This window comes from Aspergillus brunneoviolaceus (assembly GCF_003184695.1).
Source record: "Aspergillus brunneoviolaceus CBS 621.78 unplaced genomic scaffold BO95scaffold_37, whole genome shotgun sequence".
NCBI classification, from domain to species: Eukaryota; Fungi; Ascomycota; class Eurotiomycetes; order Eurotiales; family Aspergillaceae; genus Aspergillus; species Aspergillus brunneoviolaceus.
In genome coordinates, this window is record NW_020290767.1 from 231,391 (window position 1) to 248,859 (window position 17,469).

Below are 17,469 nucleotides of genomic sequence, written 5' to 3' on the forward strand. Positions count from 1 at the left end.
GCGTGAAGGTGTGATGATTAGTGATCCGTCGGGTACTCCAGCGCTGTTGCACGCCAGGGACTGGGCCATTCCTCTCGATTGTGGTTGGAGAGAGTTCACAATTGATAATCATACCAGTGACCCTGCTCAAAGGTCATTGAGGAATTATAACAATGACCTTCCTAAAGAGCAATTGCACTCCTACTGCGCTAAGACAGTATCGTTAGTGGCTTGTTGGCGGCTAGACCCCCCCCCCCCCCCCGGGCAGAAACGCCATCTCTCATGCGGGGAAATTCAGATATACGGCTCCCTACTCTGCATTTAGTTCCCATAAGGGATAGAGATGTTCTGAACTTAAGAGAGAACCACGGGTACCACTCTATGACAAGCTCACTTAGTTCGATCGGCAACGTGCCATGGTTTGGCCTCTGGCTTGCCTCGAGCGCCTGTAGGGCTGTTCTTACTGGCGGCCCCTGAACAGCCCAGCGGTTAGCAGGACGAACCACAATACAAAATAGCCACCTGAACCTTCTACGGATATCCTTTAAACACACACATTTCAATGATGGCTGCTGCTGTAATCAACATTACCTCCTCTCCCTCCACCCTCTTCGTCTTCAGCCAGCATCAATGCAATGACCACTCCCCGCCGGACGATTCTCGCCTCCCTCCTATTCATCTTCAACATCTGTATTGTCACCATCAAACAACATAGAAGACCTTTTCATCCTAAGGATGATCTGCGACGCGGCTGTTGGCTGCCGAGTTGAACTCTGTGGGGGAAGGCTGAGAGTTCCGAAGCATTGCGGGTCGCGCTCCACATCTTTGAGATTCCGCTCGCCCCTGTTCCTGGCACGTGATCGGCTGACTTATTTCCCTCGAGGCGGTGGAAGGCGCTTGGAAGGCGGTAAGATGTTCCTCCGGCAGATTGGCTGATGCGGGGAAGCACCACAGCGGTGAGCGGATTTGACGCCGCGGAACAACAATCAAAGAACCTTCACGCGCCTGACAACCTCCTCAGCAGCACATGTCTCGTCTTGGTCACGCTATCAATTGTTATGAAAACGTCATGCCCTCTGGCTCCAAATCCCTCTAAGCTCATGATATTTTCCTGCCGGGGAAATTGACAAGCTCCTTGTCTATTGCTATGACACCCTGCCGATTGTGGAATCTGGATGCCATGATCGAGCGATAACCATGAGACATGTCAGGTTGATGGAGTTGCAGCGTGAGCTGGGCTATACCTTTCGAAACACCCGAAATCTCACTGATGCTCTCCGGACACTCGGCGAGAGACCGGATGACCCTCGGTTCTCGCGCAGTGGCAGCGCGGTACTGCTGAATGTCGCATCCTCCGTATTAACAATGATGCGCACAGCCGCTGCCCGACCTGGCACGAGCAGCCAAAGCTGGAGCCATAGCCACTCATACGCCGGTCCCCCTACTCCGTCCCCTATCGCAGTCCTCAGGAGTCCCGACTTTGAGCTAAATCAGAGCATATCTGAGGCCATCTTGTCAGCCTCCGTGTTCAGGAAGCCCATAGCGCGGCGCAATATCGATCCGATGCAGATCAAGCTTGCTGCAGGCACCATCATCGGAGCAGCCTTTATAGACAGTGATGGGAATCTCCACTCCATGTACAACATCATCCATGCTCTCGGGCTGGAAAAGTCTCTCGAGCCCAGCCCGGAGCCTACGCCTGTGAAAAGCCAAAACCATGATGGAGCAGGTCAAAGCTCTAGCCTGACAGAATCTGATGGACTCCGGGCGCCTGCGGCGGAAGGCCAAGAGAGCACTGGGCAGGATGTTGACTTGACGTCTGATCCCGTGTCTACCACCCCTGCTTTCGGGGTCATCGATCATGATTTGAACGCCCACGAATCTGCGTCCACCGACACGACCACTCAGCAGTCTATCATGACGCATGAGGGTCAGCCTTCTGCCGTATCATATTTTGACTGGGACCAGGAGGCCTGGGAAGCCAGCGGGGGCATTGCCATCCGACTTTCACTTGGTGCCAAACATGGTTATGTCACAATAACAGGGGGTCCCAGGCGTCCTAAAATACAAAATTCCGACTTGATATCTACGTCTCGGCTCCCCACCTTGATCCACGAGTTGGACTGGCAGGCGGACTTTTCAATCATCCCCAGCCTTCCCGATGAAGGGTTGCCACCACTGGATCGAGAATACAACCCAGACCGGACCGAGGACTGGGAGGTCGATCCACGGTGGCTCCCTGCTGATTTTCTACGAAATGTCGATTCAGCAAAGGCCCAGGCTTTCCTTCTAGAACAGAAGGTCACTGCACTTTCTCAACAGAAACAGATCCCGAAGGGTGAGGGTTATATCGGGACGCTGACGACGCAACTCTTACACCAAGTCGCGTGGTATTTGGCATACGCGAATCCACAACTGCATCCGTATCTCCGAAGACATCTGAGGACGGAACATCGGTACCATATACCGTTTTACCCTCCACTAATCAACGAGTATTTGTTCAACACCATTCCCGGACCCCACGACATACGTCAACTCTCGCATGTCGAAATGGCCCAAATTGATGAGTTAGCTCGGTATTTGGTACGATTTTCACTTTCCAAGGAGCCCGTCTTACCGGAGCTCGCGCAGGTTCTTGTACGAAGCCCTGAGGAGAAGCCAAATGTGGGTGTGTCTGCGAAGGAGTTGGAGTTGGTAGCGCAGCTTGCCGAGGACTGGAAGGAATTGGAGACGCCGAGGGCTCCACCCCTGAGAACATATGAGCCACGAGAGTGGGTGAAAGTGTCAGGGATTCCCGTGCATGCTGCGCGAGACCAGATATTAGCGAATTGGGATCCTGCCGGTGTCGAGACGAGACAGGAGGCGATCAATGAGTCGGCTGACGTGGCCACTGATGCTCCTTTCGAAACTTCTCCAGATGTCATCCCAGAGACCACCTTAGAGGCAGCCCTAGACGCTATCCCAGAGACGATCTCAAAGCCAGATCCCAAGACAACCCTGGAGATGACCGGGCAGTCAGCCAAAGCGATATCTTCAACCTCACCGCAATCACAGCCCCGTAAACCTTGGCCTAAATTCCGCCCTGCCCGACTCTCTGAGAACAAGCCAGGGCCGAAGGATGACCTTGCCACGCTGGAGGAGCTGGATGACACGACCAGCCCGCAGCCTAGGGCCAAACAACTCTCAAACACTTTCTTCACGCCCCGTGGGTTCTCCAAAACAGGAAAGATGTTAAACACGCCGAAAGGAAAGATGGCCGAGGCGGTGAACCAGCAACCCAAACTCCGCGGCCCGGTGTCCCAATACCCATTCTTCAAGCCGGGCGCAAGTCATAAACCAGGGAGAAATCCGAAAGCGCCACAGGAAAAGGTGGAAGTCAAGCCCCGGGTGAAACCCCTGCGACCACAGCATACCTTTTTCGGTGCCAAAGGTCCGTTCGGCAAGGGCAAAGGCCCCTAGGACAGAGCCTTCGTGAAATGATGAATCGATTTGAAGGACAAGGTTGCAGTATTTTTGGTGGCGGTGGAACGGCCCTCACTACTGCTGAAGACTGCTGAATGTCGTGCACCTTTTACACACTACCTGCGGATGGGGTCTTGCGGCAGCTGGCAGACTGGTCGGGTTTAAGCGCCAATGGCTCGAGTGGCTGTTCGTCATCTATTCTGGCCAGAAATGAGAAATGTGGAGGGGCATAGCAGGTCCGAGTGGGTCTCATGTGCAGTAGCCAGCTCAGTGGTTAGGGGGCATTTGCTCCTACCGCTTCTCAGCCAGATGATCATTGTGCCAGCAGTGATGGATGTCCTGCCGCGACCGTGGTTGAAGGACAATGCATATCACGTGAACGTGCATCTCCGGTCTGGGGCCGGAGAAAAGCGACTGTACTGGACAAGAGGATCAACTGGAAGGTTGGGACAACACTCTTGAATATTTACTGACGCACAACCAACATTTGATAGAACCCTCACTAAGACTTATGACCATAACGAAATACATGAATATCATGCAGCGGATGGCTGTTCTAAGCCGCACCCTCATGCATTCCAGCCGTAGCAATCCTGGCGCACATACTACCATCGTTAGTAAAGGCATCTCGGGTATGGTGATTGTATCAGTGGCTATAGGTGAGCAGAGAAGTTGATGGGCATACGCCACGTGACGTGCCCCATCCACCAAACGCGTTGCCTACTCATACATCTCAGCAGCTTTGCTCAAGTAAAGATTTGACAACTTAATCATTGACTCAAGCCTTCCTGACTGTCCACAACTGACTCCAAGTTGTATCGTCCATATCTCGTCACTAAAACCACACTATTTGGATCACGTACTCTGTGATAGATACTGAGCTATCAGCCCTCGTTTTTTCCCGACATGCAGCGAACCTCATCTCAAAGATGAAAGAAGATATGCATTGAGCGCGAGCGATACACTCAACATGCCGATGAGGCACGCCAGGAACAACGACCCGGGCCCTGCCACAATCCCATTTGCAAGATCGCTTGATTCCCGAGTACCATCAACCCTAACATCTTCCGTCTCCACCGACTTTGTCTCAGAGACCGGAATCACAGACACCAACTCCTTCATATACGCAGCTGCTGTGGCAGCCGCATAGGGTTGCCACCGTTTGTTCTTGTGCGAGTCCGCGTAGTCACACACCCCGTGGATCACAAGACAGGAAACCATGCCCGCCACCCCGGCAGCCTCGATATTGACACCCAGTATCCCCAGGTCATCTCGCAACTGATCCCTCAACTGACCATCCTCGACCGCAACATCCGCTGACCCGATCGTCCCGTAATGCACCACTGGGCTGGTATCTTCGCGGCCGGGTCGTACCACGATTCCCGCTGGATCGCAGCCTCCGCATCCGCCTCCAAGTGCATGGCTCGCCTCAGTCCTGAAAAGACGATCATCGTCCGCTCCCGGAAAGAAGTACTTCGCTCGATGCTCCTGAGGGACCTTACGCAGCATCCCCTCGAGGTACCGCGGCATCTCGCTCTCCACGCGCCGGTGCCGTGCCTCCAGCCTTACCACGGTGGCCAGCAACCCGTTCGGGGGGAGATGCAACGCCCCAGTTCGCTCAAAGCGGTCCCCGGCGAGGATCTTGCCCCGGTCGAATTGGACCACTCCCGACAACACTCCTGTGGGCTTGCTGACGACCACGTCGCCCAGTCGGATGTCTACGTGTCTGGTCAGATCGGGGATCCCGCTTCCGATCCCTGTCAGAATGATCAATTGAAGGCGTGGGAAGTCGTTGAGGAGTTGCACGGCGCCTGACGCTGCGCTGTTGTTTCCCGCTTTGGAGAGGCGGGCGATGGCCACTTTATGCTGGCCCATGCGGCCCAATGCGTAATTGCCGATGTGGTGTGGCATGGGTAGACTGCAGTGGATATCGTCGAGCATGGCTTCGATAAGTGCCCGGTCTACGCCCATGGGGCAGATGCAGGCGATCGTGTAGTCCTCATGGCGGAGGGAGACATGTTCCGAGCCCATGGTAACCCCGAATTACGGTCGGATCTGGTGCTCTTCTTTCAAAGAGGAATTGCTAGCATTACATACTTTTAATAGTCAGGAGCAGCAAGGCTGAGCAAGTCTGTGTTCATACACAGCCTACTGCAATCTGACGTGGCGCTTCCCGGCGCTTAACCTCCATGCCGGGCGCTTACCATACGATGGGGCCTGAGATTGTGGTATGTATTGAAGATGCATTTCAAGGCGCTGGGCCGTGTTCCCAAGCCACAACAAGGTAGAGGGAGTGGGGTTATTGAGTGCTTTGGTGAATAATGGCGGTAGACCTCCTCTTCTAGTAATTCGGCCAATAGTCGCACCATGCTTCCTACCGAGTACGACCATCCAACAAACTGCCTATGACTAGGCCCCCAACTGCTGCCCGGGAATTGAGCGCAACCCAAAGCCTATTGTCGCTCTAACATACTCGGGGGAATCAGTCGGTCTAGGTTGATTAAACTGCATTATGCACGTGGACAAGCATACGACCGGCATAAATCAAATACAGTGGCTACACCCAATCAATGCGGCCAACCGTCCAAGCTTTCGGCCGCTGAACTCAATCCAATCCATCAAGTAAAACCCATCTGGCATGCTCGGATAAACCGAACGCGGAGAAATTGAACTGCGCTTACCTCATCCTTGTAGGTCGGGGATGGACGATCACACTCGGTCTGAAGGAGCGGTGGCGTTGGATGCTCGCTTTCCGGTGTAGTGAGGTCCGAGGGGTGTTGAAACAGCTGTTCAATTCGATTACTCTTGTAGGAATACTATCTTGGGTTGGTGGTGAAGTTTTGTCAGTTGCAGTGCTGTCAGGATTCCGGCAGTTGGTGTGTCATGTACGATTTAATGTGTGCTCTGTTCTTCTGAGAAGATATCCTCGGTGATGGGATTAGGCCGAGGGGCGATTAGACTAAAGTGCTCACATGGACGGACCGTACGGAGAAAAAGCTCGCTTAGGTGGAGCGGCGGACGGCTGCTGCTGAGAATACCTACTTATCGACAAGCGATTGGCAAATCCAAGCCTGCAGAACAGAGGGGTCCCACTGAGGAGAAGTGAAGTAAGGTTCAGGATTTGGGAATCTCTAGCACAACACCCTTAATCACTTGGGTTTATATGCAGGTTCCTCTTTGTATCAAGATCATGACTCTTCGCTGTGAGGCCAGCCGTACCCCGGATTTGCCGACCAGGATTACGTGTCTATATGGCCATCCCCACATGGTCCGGGCGTCGGCAATTCCGGTACCCCGTGGGGTATCCAACCCTGCTTTATCCCCTGCTGGTTCTGCTATAATGCAAACTATCCCTTGCCCAACGTTCGCGATCTTGTCAGCCCACACTTGCATTGCCTTCTGCGGTCGTCTGATACATCCATCACACAATGACCACCGACCAGAAGACCGAAACCAATCACCTCGAGAATGTCAATGCGAACGAAGGCCAAGACCACGAACAACAGCTCGCCCACAATGACAACCCGCCGTCAACATGGACGGCCCTACGCCAGAACCCACTGATCATCCTGTTCTGTCTGTATGCCAACGTCGGAGCCCTGATGTATGGGTTCGACAATCTGATTTTGTCGCTGTCCTTGTCTATGCCGGCCTTTGAGTGAGTTACATTGCTCCTGATGTGAAGTATGGAGTTGACAATCGAATAGACAAAAGTTCGGATCTTTGGTCAATGGCACATACACTATTCCCGCCTACTGGCAATCTCTGTGGAATGCTCTCTCGCAGGTAGCCACCATGATCGGATCCACGGTTGGCGGATTCATCTCCGACCGGCTGGGTCGACGGGTTGCGTTCCTGGTCGCTGCCTGTTTGTCGGCTGCTGGATTCGCCGTGGTGTACACCGCCAACACGCCTGGCGTCTTTCTCGCTGGCAAGATCATCAACGGTCTGGCGCTGGGGATCGCGTTGACGACGGGACAAACCTACGTGTCTGAGATCACCCCGCTTCCCTTGCGTGGTATCGCTCTATCGGCCTATACCTTCTGCATGGTACCTTACCTGACTCTTTCCGAGAAATCCAGTCACTAACCAGACCAGAACCTGGGCTACATGATCGCCGCATCCGTGGCCCTGCCCCGGTTGACCATGACCACCGACGCAGCCTACAAAGTCTGTCCCTCTCCCTCTGCATCCCCAGAATCCCCCCACTAACCTCAACAACAGGTCCTCTTCGCCTGCGGCTGGGTCTGGCCGGGCCTCCTCTTCCTCTTCTTAATTCTCATCCCAGAATCGCCCTACTTCCTCGTGGCGAACAACAAACCCTCGCACGCCGCCCGCGCCCTGACCCGCCTCGGCACCCCTCCCGCCCTCCTCCCCTCGGTCTTAGACGAGATCATCCGCACGACGGAGGAGGAACGCCTGCGCGCCACGCAGGCCGAAGGCGCCAGCTTTGCGGAGTGCTTCCGCGGCTCGAACTGGCGGCGCACGCGCATCATCCTGTACTGCAACGCGCTGCCGCAGGTGATCGGGTCGAGCTTCATGACCAACGGGCCGTACTTCCTGGTGCAGGCGGGCATGTCGGCGGCCAAGATCGGGATGATGACGGAGATCGGGATCGCGTTTGGGATTGCGAGCTCGCTGGTGACCGGGTGGGCGATGACGGTGTTCGGGCGGCGGACGCTGGTGCTGTTCGGGATGGGGCTGTCCACGGGCCTGTTTACGGTCATGGGCGTGGCGGGCTGTTTTCCGCACAGTAGTGCGGCGCTGTGGTATGTTTCTCTCCCTGGTGCTTTTGATAGGATGTGTGGTGGCTGATGTGTGGTGGTGGGCGTAGGGTGGTGGGCATCTTCCTGCAGCTGTCGTGGTGGGTGTACGGGCCCGGCATCGGCCCCGCCATGGCCATCGCCGGCGAGGTCTCGGCCGTGCGTCTGCGCGCCAAGTCGCTGGCCGTCGGCTTCACCTTCAATTATTTCTTCTCGACCGTCTGGAATGTCGTCATGCCGTATCTGTATAACTCTGATGAGGCGGATTTGGGGGGTCTGATCGGGTGGATCTTCGCCGGGATGGGGGCGGTCATGTTTGTGGTGCTGTTCTTCGAGTTGCCTGAGACCAAGGGGCGGTCGTTTGAGGAGTTGGATGAGTTGTTTGGGGAGAGGGTCGCGGCCAGGAAGTTTGAGGGGTTTCGCTGCGAGAGGGCGGTGGGGTTGGCGGGGCGGAAGGGGGTGGAGGAGTAGGTGGACTGGTTGTGGTTTGTATATAGATTTTATGAGTGGATCGCAGGATATACTGCAAGCATGGGACAATCGTTGCACTTGTTCTGTCAGATATATAGAATGGGTGGGACATGCGTACTTGGTTGAGTCAATGAACTCGTAAAATCATCAAATGAAATCGTTTTTGAGAGGTTGCAGATGAGTCTCAAGAATAAAATCTGCCAGAGAGACAAGATGAAAGTGCGCATAGACTGCCATGTGCATTAGTGGGTAGCTTGGTCAGCAGCATAAAGCTCGGACCACGGCACAACATGGGCCCGTTCCGACCGCTGTCACCGTCCCTCCTCCACCAATCGGCCCATTCATTCTCCTCTACTCCGTATTTCTCCGCACTTCCCCATCCCCATCCACCATCGACACTCAACCAGCTCAGCTCATCTCTCTCATCTTATCTCTATGTCCCTTGCCTTCCTTCCCCCTGAGCTTCTCCTCCTCATCATCACCAGCCTCAGGCAACGCGACATCAACGCCCTAGTACGCACCTGTCGCAAATTTCACGCCATCCTAAACCCGCACCTCTACCGCCAGCTCCTCCTCCCCGGCAGCAAGAGCAACCGCCGCGCACACGCCGCGAAATGCCGACAGCCAGAAGAATATGATTTTCTCAGAACATTTCGCAGAAGATGGCTAGAGAGAGAATCTAAAGAGGGCCATGGCCACATCGCCCTCGTTTATGCTGCGCAAACCAATCAACCCAAATCCATTGACCATGTCATCGCCGCTGCCAGCCGTTTCACCCTCCCACTTGATCTAGATGGAAGAGATCCGCAATTCAGGCTCACGGCCCTAGATTGGGCTGCTGTTTTTGGCCATGTTCACATTGCTGAGACTCTATTGGGGCTCGGCGCAAGTGTTCGCGGCCGGGATCAATCCTCGAGTCTGGCACTTGCCGTGGAAAATGGCCATGTCGCGATGGTCGAGCTGCTGCTCCGCCATGGGGCGCCTCCGGGCTCAACAGATAAACTTCAAGGCCAGACGGTCCCGTTGATGTGCGCCGCACGGCCTTCTCAATGCTGGCAAGCGGTCCCGCTCAAGCTGAACGGAAAATTAGATGCGAGCCAATGGCCATGCGAAAACAGTCAGTCCAATCAGGCTGGCCCGCCTCGGCCACAGGAGTCGGAGAAAAGGCTGCGCCGGCGCAAAAAGATGAAGGGCAAGCGTCTCATCGCGGTTCAATTCGGCGGCCCTAAAGGATCGCGGGACCCCGCTGACGGCCCGGATGTACCGCCCGGCCTGCCATGGTGCGCGGGCACGGCGTATGAAACGATCCTCGACCTTCTGCTTCAATACGGGGCGGACCTAGAGATTCAAGGCTCACTGAACAAGACGGCGCTAGCGCAAGCGGCTGGGAATGGGTTTACTCCCATTGTGAAGGCGCTTCTGGATCGCGGGGCATCCCCACATCCGGTCTACGACGTCCGGAGACCGCAGCGACCGCGCATGCTGCGACGGTGGTCGCTCTGCTGTGCTGTGCAAGGCGGACATCTGGACGTCGTCCAGCTGCTGCTGGAGCGGGGAGCGGACCGGGACCTCGGCGATCTCGATTGCATCGAGTCCGGACTTTCCCCACTGACATGCGCTGCGGATCGAGATAGGGAGGCCATTCTGAGGGCGCTGCTCGCCGCGCTCGATAAGAAGTCGGAGCTGCCACGCCCAACAGGGAACTGGATGCCTCTACTATGGGCAGCAAATGACGGTCACGCCTCCGTGACCAAGCTTCTCCTGGATGCCGAGGCGAGGTATTGGCCCAATGCCCGCCCATCGCATGCGACTGCCCTCTGGAATGCGACTCTGAACGGAAGAGAGGAGGTGGTTGCCCTCTTACTCGACGCGGGCGTGGATTTTCAAGAGGTACACCGGCGAGCACCAGATGACCCACAAGGCACGCTCTCCTGCCTTCATTCGGCGGTGATGTCGAAGCATTACGGGACCGTTGCGCGCATGCTGGCTTGGCCGGGGCTGGACGTCAACCAGCGCGATCAGCACGGGTTGACGGCCTTGGCGGTCGCGGCGCGCCAGAAGGACGAGGCACTGGTCCAGCTGCTGCTGGAGCACGGGGCCGATCCTGCGTTTCAGCATGTCTCGGGGCCCGTTCCACGCCGAGGTGCTCGACCGATCTTGACGGGCATTGAGTCTTCCCTTTCCGCTCCTGTTGCCTGCGCTTTCCGGCCTCTTAACCACCAGCCTTGAGTGGCTTTAGGAGACGATAAGGCTGATGTAACGTCCTTGGCGATGGATGTATCACGGATTAGAGCTGGTTGTCTAGACTACTGGTTCGACTATGGGTAGTATGTCTGATCACCTTGTCCTTGGTTGACAGGGCCTAGGATGGACCTTTTTCGGGATGTTTCGGGATTTATGAATATATGCAAAGCGTACACAATCCGCACGCTAATGCTGGAGTCTTGCCCGTTTACAGCGCTGTCACTGGCTGGACACTCCATGTCAATTTACCTAGAATGAGACTTCCCGGGAGAGGACCCCCGGACCCCCCTTTTCTTTCAGCTTCCTGGTAACACCCAACCCTGATGTAGTCATACCCAGATAGTCAACAAATGTGGTCTCACTGCATACAATGGGTGGCAGACCGGGTGTAAGTTAATTGGACGAAAGTCGCCGAACACGGACCTCGTTGACCCGGATGTGGTTGGCGGCGCTCATCACGTGACATGTTTCAATCCAGCGCTATTCTTACACAATCAAACATGACTGTATATTGTCGATGGATCCAAGAGCACCTATATATTACAGAGCTAGCCTAGGTAGAGTCCGCTCAATTACTACCAGAGAATCGATCTTATACCGAGTGTCGAAGGCCCCTCGGTGACCGACGGCAACGGCATCGGCGACAAACCGGACGGCCTAACCGTTCCGGGCTGTTTACTTACAGCTTATCCGCAGCCGGGTGGTACGGGACGGGAACGGATGCTCTGACGTCGACGAAACACAAACCCCGCAGGAGGAAGTGCCCGCCGGCGTACTTAGCCAGCGTGCGGTCTGGCTCCGCCTCGCCTCGCCCTCCTTAGATTCATGTAACCTACACTCACTCACTGTCCCTTCAATCAATCACTTACTTGCGTGATTCAATCGCTCTCAACACCTTCACTCCATCTAATACCTAATCCCTGCGAATCGAAGATACAGACACAATGACCACCCCCGCTCCAGCCGTCCCCAGCCGCACCCTGCAAGCCTCCGCGCTGTCTTTCATCGCCCTGTCCATCGGCCATACGGTACGCTGCACCTCCCTTCTTACCATAACTGAGGACTATAGCCAACTGCTGTGCCCTGCTCTGCTCTGCTCTGCAACACAATCCGTCCGCAATCCAAATACTAACAACAATGCATGCTAAAGCTAGGAGGCAAACAATGGACCGCCGACCCGGCCTACACGATCATCAGCAACTCCAAGCCCTGGGCGCTCGGCATTGTCGGCTGGTTCCAGGTACGTTGCCCAGCACCAGCACCATTGTCCACCCCAACCAATACCCCAATCAATACCAAGCAACCGATGCTAATGAAACGGATATGCACTGCACAGGGAAGCGCCTTCTTCTTCACGACGGGTTCGTTACCACCTTCCCTATCACGAAACCATCCCCCACATGGCCATGACGAGCGCAACAACACAATACAACACAACACCAAGATCCTTCTACCCCTTGATTGCCGATATCGATACCGATATTAATACTGATACTAACATATGCTGGATAATGATAGGCCTCCTGCACTACCAATGGGCCCGCAACCCCCTCGCCCTCCGCGACCCGACTAACAAGGCGATCGCGCTGATCACTAACGCCATGCTCTGGGCTAGCTCGGCGTGGTATCTCCGGCATGGTATTAAGGAAAATGCGGTGGTTGTGGGGTTGGGGGCGGTGTTGCAGGGTGTTGCGGTTTTGAGGAGTTGGTTTTGAGGGACTTGGGGTTTGAGGGGGTGTTTGAAAGGGGGGATTGGGATTTGGACGGGGGTTGGGAAGGGATGGGGATTGGGTGGGTGGATTGGATTGCTGGGACTGTGTTTGGTTTTGCTGGATCTTGATACTATTGATAGCATAAACGTTGAGTCTACTGGCTAATGCTGCTCTACCTGCCCAAATCGATCTCAAGCATACCACCAATCTACTGAACTGATATACAGCTTCTCTACAGCCCCCACCGCCGCCGCAACTCCGCCTTCCACACCTCCCCCTCCACCCACTCCCCCCGCAACCACAGCATCCCGCGCTGCTCCTCCCCCCGTCGCCGCACCGCCTCTGGCCGCCGCGCCACAAACGCCCACGCATGCTGCGCACTGCACACCCTCACTCCCAGCGTCCCTGCCTCGAGTCGTTGCATACACCCCGGGCAGAACAGCACATCGTGGCAGTACCGGCAGATATAGTTGCCGTCGATCTCCACGGAGGTGCTGCAGCCGTCGCACGTGAAGAAGGTGGGACTTTTCGAGTCCTCGGGGTCGTCAGCAGCATCAGATCCAGCTTCAGCTTCACCATCACCTTCGTCCTCATCATCATCCCCCCCCATCAGCTCATACATCAAACGATCCTGATACCACATCGCCAGCGCCTCCTCGTCCTCCCCGAGCGCCGCAAAAACACTACTCAGCCGCGTATACCCCACCATCGCCATGCCAGCCCTCTCATCCTCCACCAGCCGCAGCGCCGCCTGCACCTGCGCCTTATAGCACGCCATCGCGTCCGCCTCCCGCCCCGACAGCCGATAATAACTCCCCAGGATCAGTCCCACGGGCGACGTGGTCACGAAGACCTTGTTCGGGCGCTGCGCATCCACAACGTCCCGAGCATCCGCACGCCACGCATCCCAGCCCTCCCCATGCGACGCAACCGCCTTTCCCCGCGCCAACAGCTCCAGCAACACCCCGTACCGCCGGCCCTGCTCCGAGTCGATTCCCACCTCCATCGCCTTGATCAGGTAGTGCGTCGCCAGCGCCCCCGCCGCCATCTCCAGCACCGAGACCATCTCGCCCTCCGCCCGACTGCCGCGGTACGTGGCGATCAGTCGTTCCCAGAGGGCGGCCGCGCGGTCCCCGTCGCGCCCGTGCGTCTGCCACAGCATCCCCAGGCAGAATTCCAGGCTCGCTTTTGCGACGGCCTTGCGTTGCTTGTGCGCCGTCGCGACGGCTGTGGCGTACGCGTCGATGAGGAAGGGGATTTGTTTGGTGCTGGCGGCGGCGGCGGTGACGCGGTCGATGAAGTCGTCGTACCAGTCTGGGTTTGTCAGGATGCTTTGCGTGAGGATTGAGGGGGTGGTGGTGGTGGAGGAGGAGGAGGCAGGCTTTTGGCCGAGGGCGGGCCGGTCGAGGCTCTTGAGCAGGGCGATGATCTCCTCGTGGCGGCTCTGCGCGTGGAGCTGCTCCAGCATCGCGCAGAGACACGTATTGCAGAATCCGGCCGTCGCCAGACCAGCCCTGTACATGGCCACCGCGGACTCGACCTCGCCGAGCGCGGTGTAGCTCTGGCCGAGCCGCTCGTACGACGCGTGCGCTTGTAGATCGGGTTGGTCGGGTTGGCGGTGCGGGTTCAGCTCCGCCACGCACAGGCGGTCCTGCTCGATGGCTTGCGCGAACTGCCCCATTTTGAGGTACGCTTTCGCCATCCCGGCTCGCGCGAGGAGGGTCTGTGGGTTCGGGGATGGGTCCAGGTCCACGGCGCGCTGGAAGCGGGGGATGCATTCGTCGAGGAACCCGAGATCACGCAGTGCGGTTGCCAGTCGGCGGTGCCAGAGTTGGTCCGGCGCGAATCCGCACCACTCCGCCGCGGAGAGCACGGCCTCGACGGGGCTGTCCGGGAAGGGGGGTGCGTCCTGGCTGAGTTTGATGTATTCCATGATGTAGCGGCAGCAGGGCCCGGCCAGCCAGAACCCAGTCTGCAGCCATTGCTCGGCGATGAACTTCGCCGTCAGCAGGTAGATCCCCACGTCGCCTGAGGCGGTGGATTCCTCGAACCAAGCTTTCTCGGTCGGGGGCAGCGAGGCCTGCACGTCTGGATCTCTGAGCCACCTCATGAAGAGTTTGAGGTGCTCGCCTGGGTACGACACGTCGCTTCTGTGTTTGACGTATGCTTCGAGGATGGGAGGGACGGACAGCAGGCGCGCGATGCTCAGACCGATAATGCCCTTATCTTCTGCGCTGCATTTGTCGATCTCGATGTCCTGCAAGGCTGACACGATCGACCCGGCAGCGTACACGCGGAGCACCTGCGCGATCTCTTGCTTGGGGGAGCCCTCTTCGCAGGCGATGATCTCGAAGTACCGTTTGAACACCAGCACCTTCGCCGCGTGGTAGTCGATCCCCACGAGGGGCCCGTCGTCCGCCGAAACAGGCCCCTCGGCCTCGTTGCGGAAGAAGTCTCCCAGCGAGGCGTGGTTCAAGGTCACCTCCGTAGTCGCCGGGTCCGAGTCAAAGTCCGACGGGTTGTCTGTGTCGTCGAAGCCGTCATCCACCAGGGTGTCGACCTCCCAATCGGCTCGTCCGATGTTCGCCCGTTGCAAATCCGCCGTGCTCAGTCCATCCTCCCGGATCAGCGAGAACAGGGAGGCGTACTCCCGCCGGAGATACCCCTCCAGCCAGATCCACCCCTCGCCCTCTGGCGACCGCCACTGAATGATGCTTTCCAGCTGCTGCAGCTTCAGCGGCCAGTGGGCGCACACGATCCAGGCCAGCATCTCATTCAGATCTTCGGCGTACTGTGGTGCATCCCGTAGGCTCTCGGAGTAGCTCTTCAGGACGTGCCGGATCATCTCGGACAGGCCGCGCGGTGCCTCTTCCAGTGCTTTTCGCATTCGTGCCTCGTCGCGCTTTTTCAGTAGCTCTTTGAGCATGAAGTCGACCCAGAGGAACTGCACCATATTAGTCTAGTATCAAGTTCACTTGAGTCTCCGTACATACCATGCCCTGGGCGCCGCTGGAAACCCGCCGCACGATCTCAGCCTGAAGCGCCTTGGAGGCGCGTCGCAGGTACACCGACTTGGCGATGCTGCTCTGGATGTACCGGACGATGTCATCCGAGTTGTTCACGTCTGAGATGTAGATCGTCGGCACGGCCAGCTGCTCCGTCAGCTCGTCCATCTCCTGGGCTATATGCGGCCTCCCCAGTAGAAGCAGCTGCAGCCGTCCCCCCGGCTGAATATCGCCCGCCAGCTGAAACAGCTCCTGTCGCTCCTCCGCGAACGCCTCGTCCAGCGCGTCCAGCACGATGTACGCCTGGCTGTCTCCGGTCTCGTGCGCGATAAAGTACTCCACGAACAGCTGCTGCCACAGACTCGACAGACTTCCGATATCCTCCGGCGAGTCCACCCGACCCCCGACGAAATTCGCATAGGCGGGGTCATTCTGCGCGATCTTGAAGGCGACGTCACGCAGAGCTTGGTGGCACGAGCGCGTCTTCACGTTGTCGTCCTTGAAGAAGTAATACGCAACGGAGACATGCGAGGGATGCTGGACGTTCTGCGGATACAATTCCCGCAAATAGGCGATGACGCTGGCCGCCAGGTACGACTTGCCCGCGCCGGGCGTCCCCGTCACCCACAGGAGGGGCTTGTCGCGGCGCAGCCACTCGCGGAACTCGGGCTCCTCGCGCACCCAGTCGCCCGTCTGCGGGACCCGCGCCCGCGCGATCATGCTGTACCGGTCGTCGGCGCTGGTGGCGGGCTGCAGCACGCTCTTGACCTTGTCCTTGTCGCGGTGGTTCCTTTCGGGGACGGAGTCGGCCTCCTTTTCGGCGGCCGCGTGCTCCTGCAGACGGTTGAGGTCGTCGATGCGCCGCGCGAGCTCGAGGACGTGGACGTCGACGCGGTCGATGACCACCTTCGCCCCCTTGACCTCGGTGAGTGTCTCCGCGCCCACCAGGTTCCGTTCGCCGTCGACCAGCTGCGCCAGCTTGGCGATCGCCGCTTTCCCGTCGTCGTTGCCGAGCAGCACGTTCTTCCCGAAACTCCGCAGTCGTCCGAGGCGGATTTGCTGGCGCGAGATCGCGAACACTTCCAAGAGTGTGGTCAGGATAGTGGTGATTTTCTCCTGCAGCGGTGGGGAGATCTGTTGCTGTGCGTAGACTGCTAAACGGGTGGTGAAGTCCTGTGCATGGGGCAAGTCAGTTCAGCATGCCCTATAACCAGAGGAGCACGCCCCTGACCAGCGGAGCAAAGCAAAGCATGACAAGACCCACCTGCAAGGTCACCATCAACTCCACAATGGCATCATATTTCGCCGATACTCCCCTCGCGGCGTCGATCAGGTACCGCACGGCCCCAAACACCAACGAGCTGGGCGCGAAGAACATTCCCGCGGCGCTGGCCGCCAGATCGCCGACCAGCTCGATGGGCCGCAGCGCCTGGCTCAGGGCCGCGCACAGGCCGGCGCGCTGGCGGCGGAACTCCTGGAAGGATTGATTTTCGGCCTCGATGGCGCCCCACAGCCCGTCGACAGTGGTCAGGTCCCGCCAGGCGTGGGGGTCCAGCGGGCTGTGGGTGATTTTCTCGTAGCGCGCGAGGGCGGTGGCCCACAGCTGGGGGATCTGGGCTGTTGCCATTTTCTGGGGGGTCCGTGGAATGGGGTGGAGATGGAGATGGTTGCATTTTGGTGGTGCAGAATAAGGGGCCAGTGGATGGATATATAGAAAATAGAAATAGGGAGTTGAGATCAGGGACTGCGGGGTCGATCGGTGCGATCGGTTAGTGACAGCCACTCTGACGGTCACTGTCAGACTAACCCGGTTGGTCCAGCCTCCTCATTTCC

General features: G+C 57.5%; 6 protein-coding genes across 6 annotated transcripts; 4 read left to right on the forward strand and 2 right to left on the reverse strand.

Annotated features, from left to right (window-relative positions):
- Positions 1-997: 997 nt before the first annotated feature.
- BO95DRAFT_146643 (uncharacterized protein) lies at positions 998-3,525 on the forward strand. The gene has a single exon (XM_025580605.1). The coding sequence runs from the start codon at positions 1,177-1,179 to the stop codon at positions 3,436-3,438; it is 2,262 nt and encodes a 753-aa protein (XP_025441843.1). The 5' UTR covers positions 998-1,176; the 3' UTR covers positions 3,439-3,525.
- A 981-nt stretch (positions 3,526-4,506) lies between these two features.
- Positions 4,507-5,451, reverse strand: BO95DRAFT_320417 (pfs domain-containing protein; the record flags this gene model as incomplete). The annotated part of the gene is made up of 1 exon (XM_025581785.1): positions 4,507-5,451. A coding segment is annotated over one exon (945 nt), but the record flags the coding sequence as incomplete, so codon positions are not given.
- Positions 5,452-6,869: 1,418 nt separating this feature from the next.
- On the forward strand, positions 6,870-8,836 carry BO95DRAFT_390223 (general substrate transporter; the record flags this gene model as incomplete). Its single annotated transcript, XM_025583593.1, has 5 exons — positions 6,870-7,099; positions 7,149-7,491; positions 7,540-7,611; positions 7,666-8,210; positions 8,276-8,836. 5 exons carry the CDS (start codon positions 6,870-6,872, stop codon positions 8,673-8,675), a joined length of 1,590 nt encoding a protein of 529 aa, XP_025441845.1. The 3' UTR covers positions 8,676-8,836.
- Positions 8,837-9,058: 222 nt separating this feature from the next.
- BO95DRAFT_482527 (ankyrin repeat domain-containing protein) lies at positions 9,059-11,227 on the forward strand. Its single transcript, XM_025590251.1, has one exon. It carries the CDS (start codon positions 9,111-9,113, stop codon positions 10,902-10,904), a length of 1,794 nt encoding a protein of 597 aa, XP_025441846.1. The 5' UTR covers positions 9,059-9,110; the 3' UTR covers positions 10,905-11,227.
- A 279-nt stretch (positions 11,228-11,506) lies between these two features.
- BO95DRAFT_473866 (uncharacterized protein) lies at positions 11,507-12,634 on the forward strand (the record flags this gene model as incomplete). Its single annotated transcript, XM_025589754.1, has 4 exons — positions 11,507-11,947; positions 12,070-12,159; positions 12,256-12,280; positions 12,438-12,634. The coding sequence occupies exons 1-4, from the start codon at positions 11,864-11,866 to the stop codon at positions 12,632-12,634; spliced, it is 396 nt and encodes a 131-aa protein (XP_025441847.1). The 5' UTR covers positions 11,507-11,863.
- A 229-nt stretch (positions 12,635-12,863) lies between these two features.
- BO95DRAFT_432291 (NACHT and TPR domain protein) lies at positions 12,864-17,263 on the reverse strand (the record flags this gene model as incomplete). Its single annotated transcript, XM_025585051.1, has 3 exons — positions 12,864-15,575; positions 15,625-16,809; positions 16,901-17,263. The coding sequence occupies 3 exons, from the start codon at positions 17,261-17,263 to the stop codon at positions 12,864-12,866; spliced, it is 4,260 nt and encodes a 1,419-aa protein (XP_025441848.1).
- Positions 17,264-17,469: the final 206 nt, after the last annotated feature.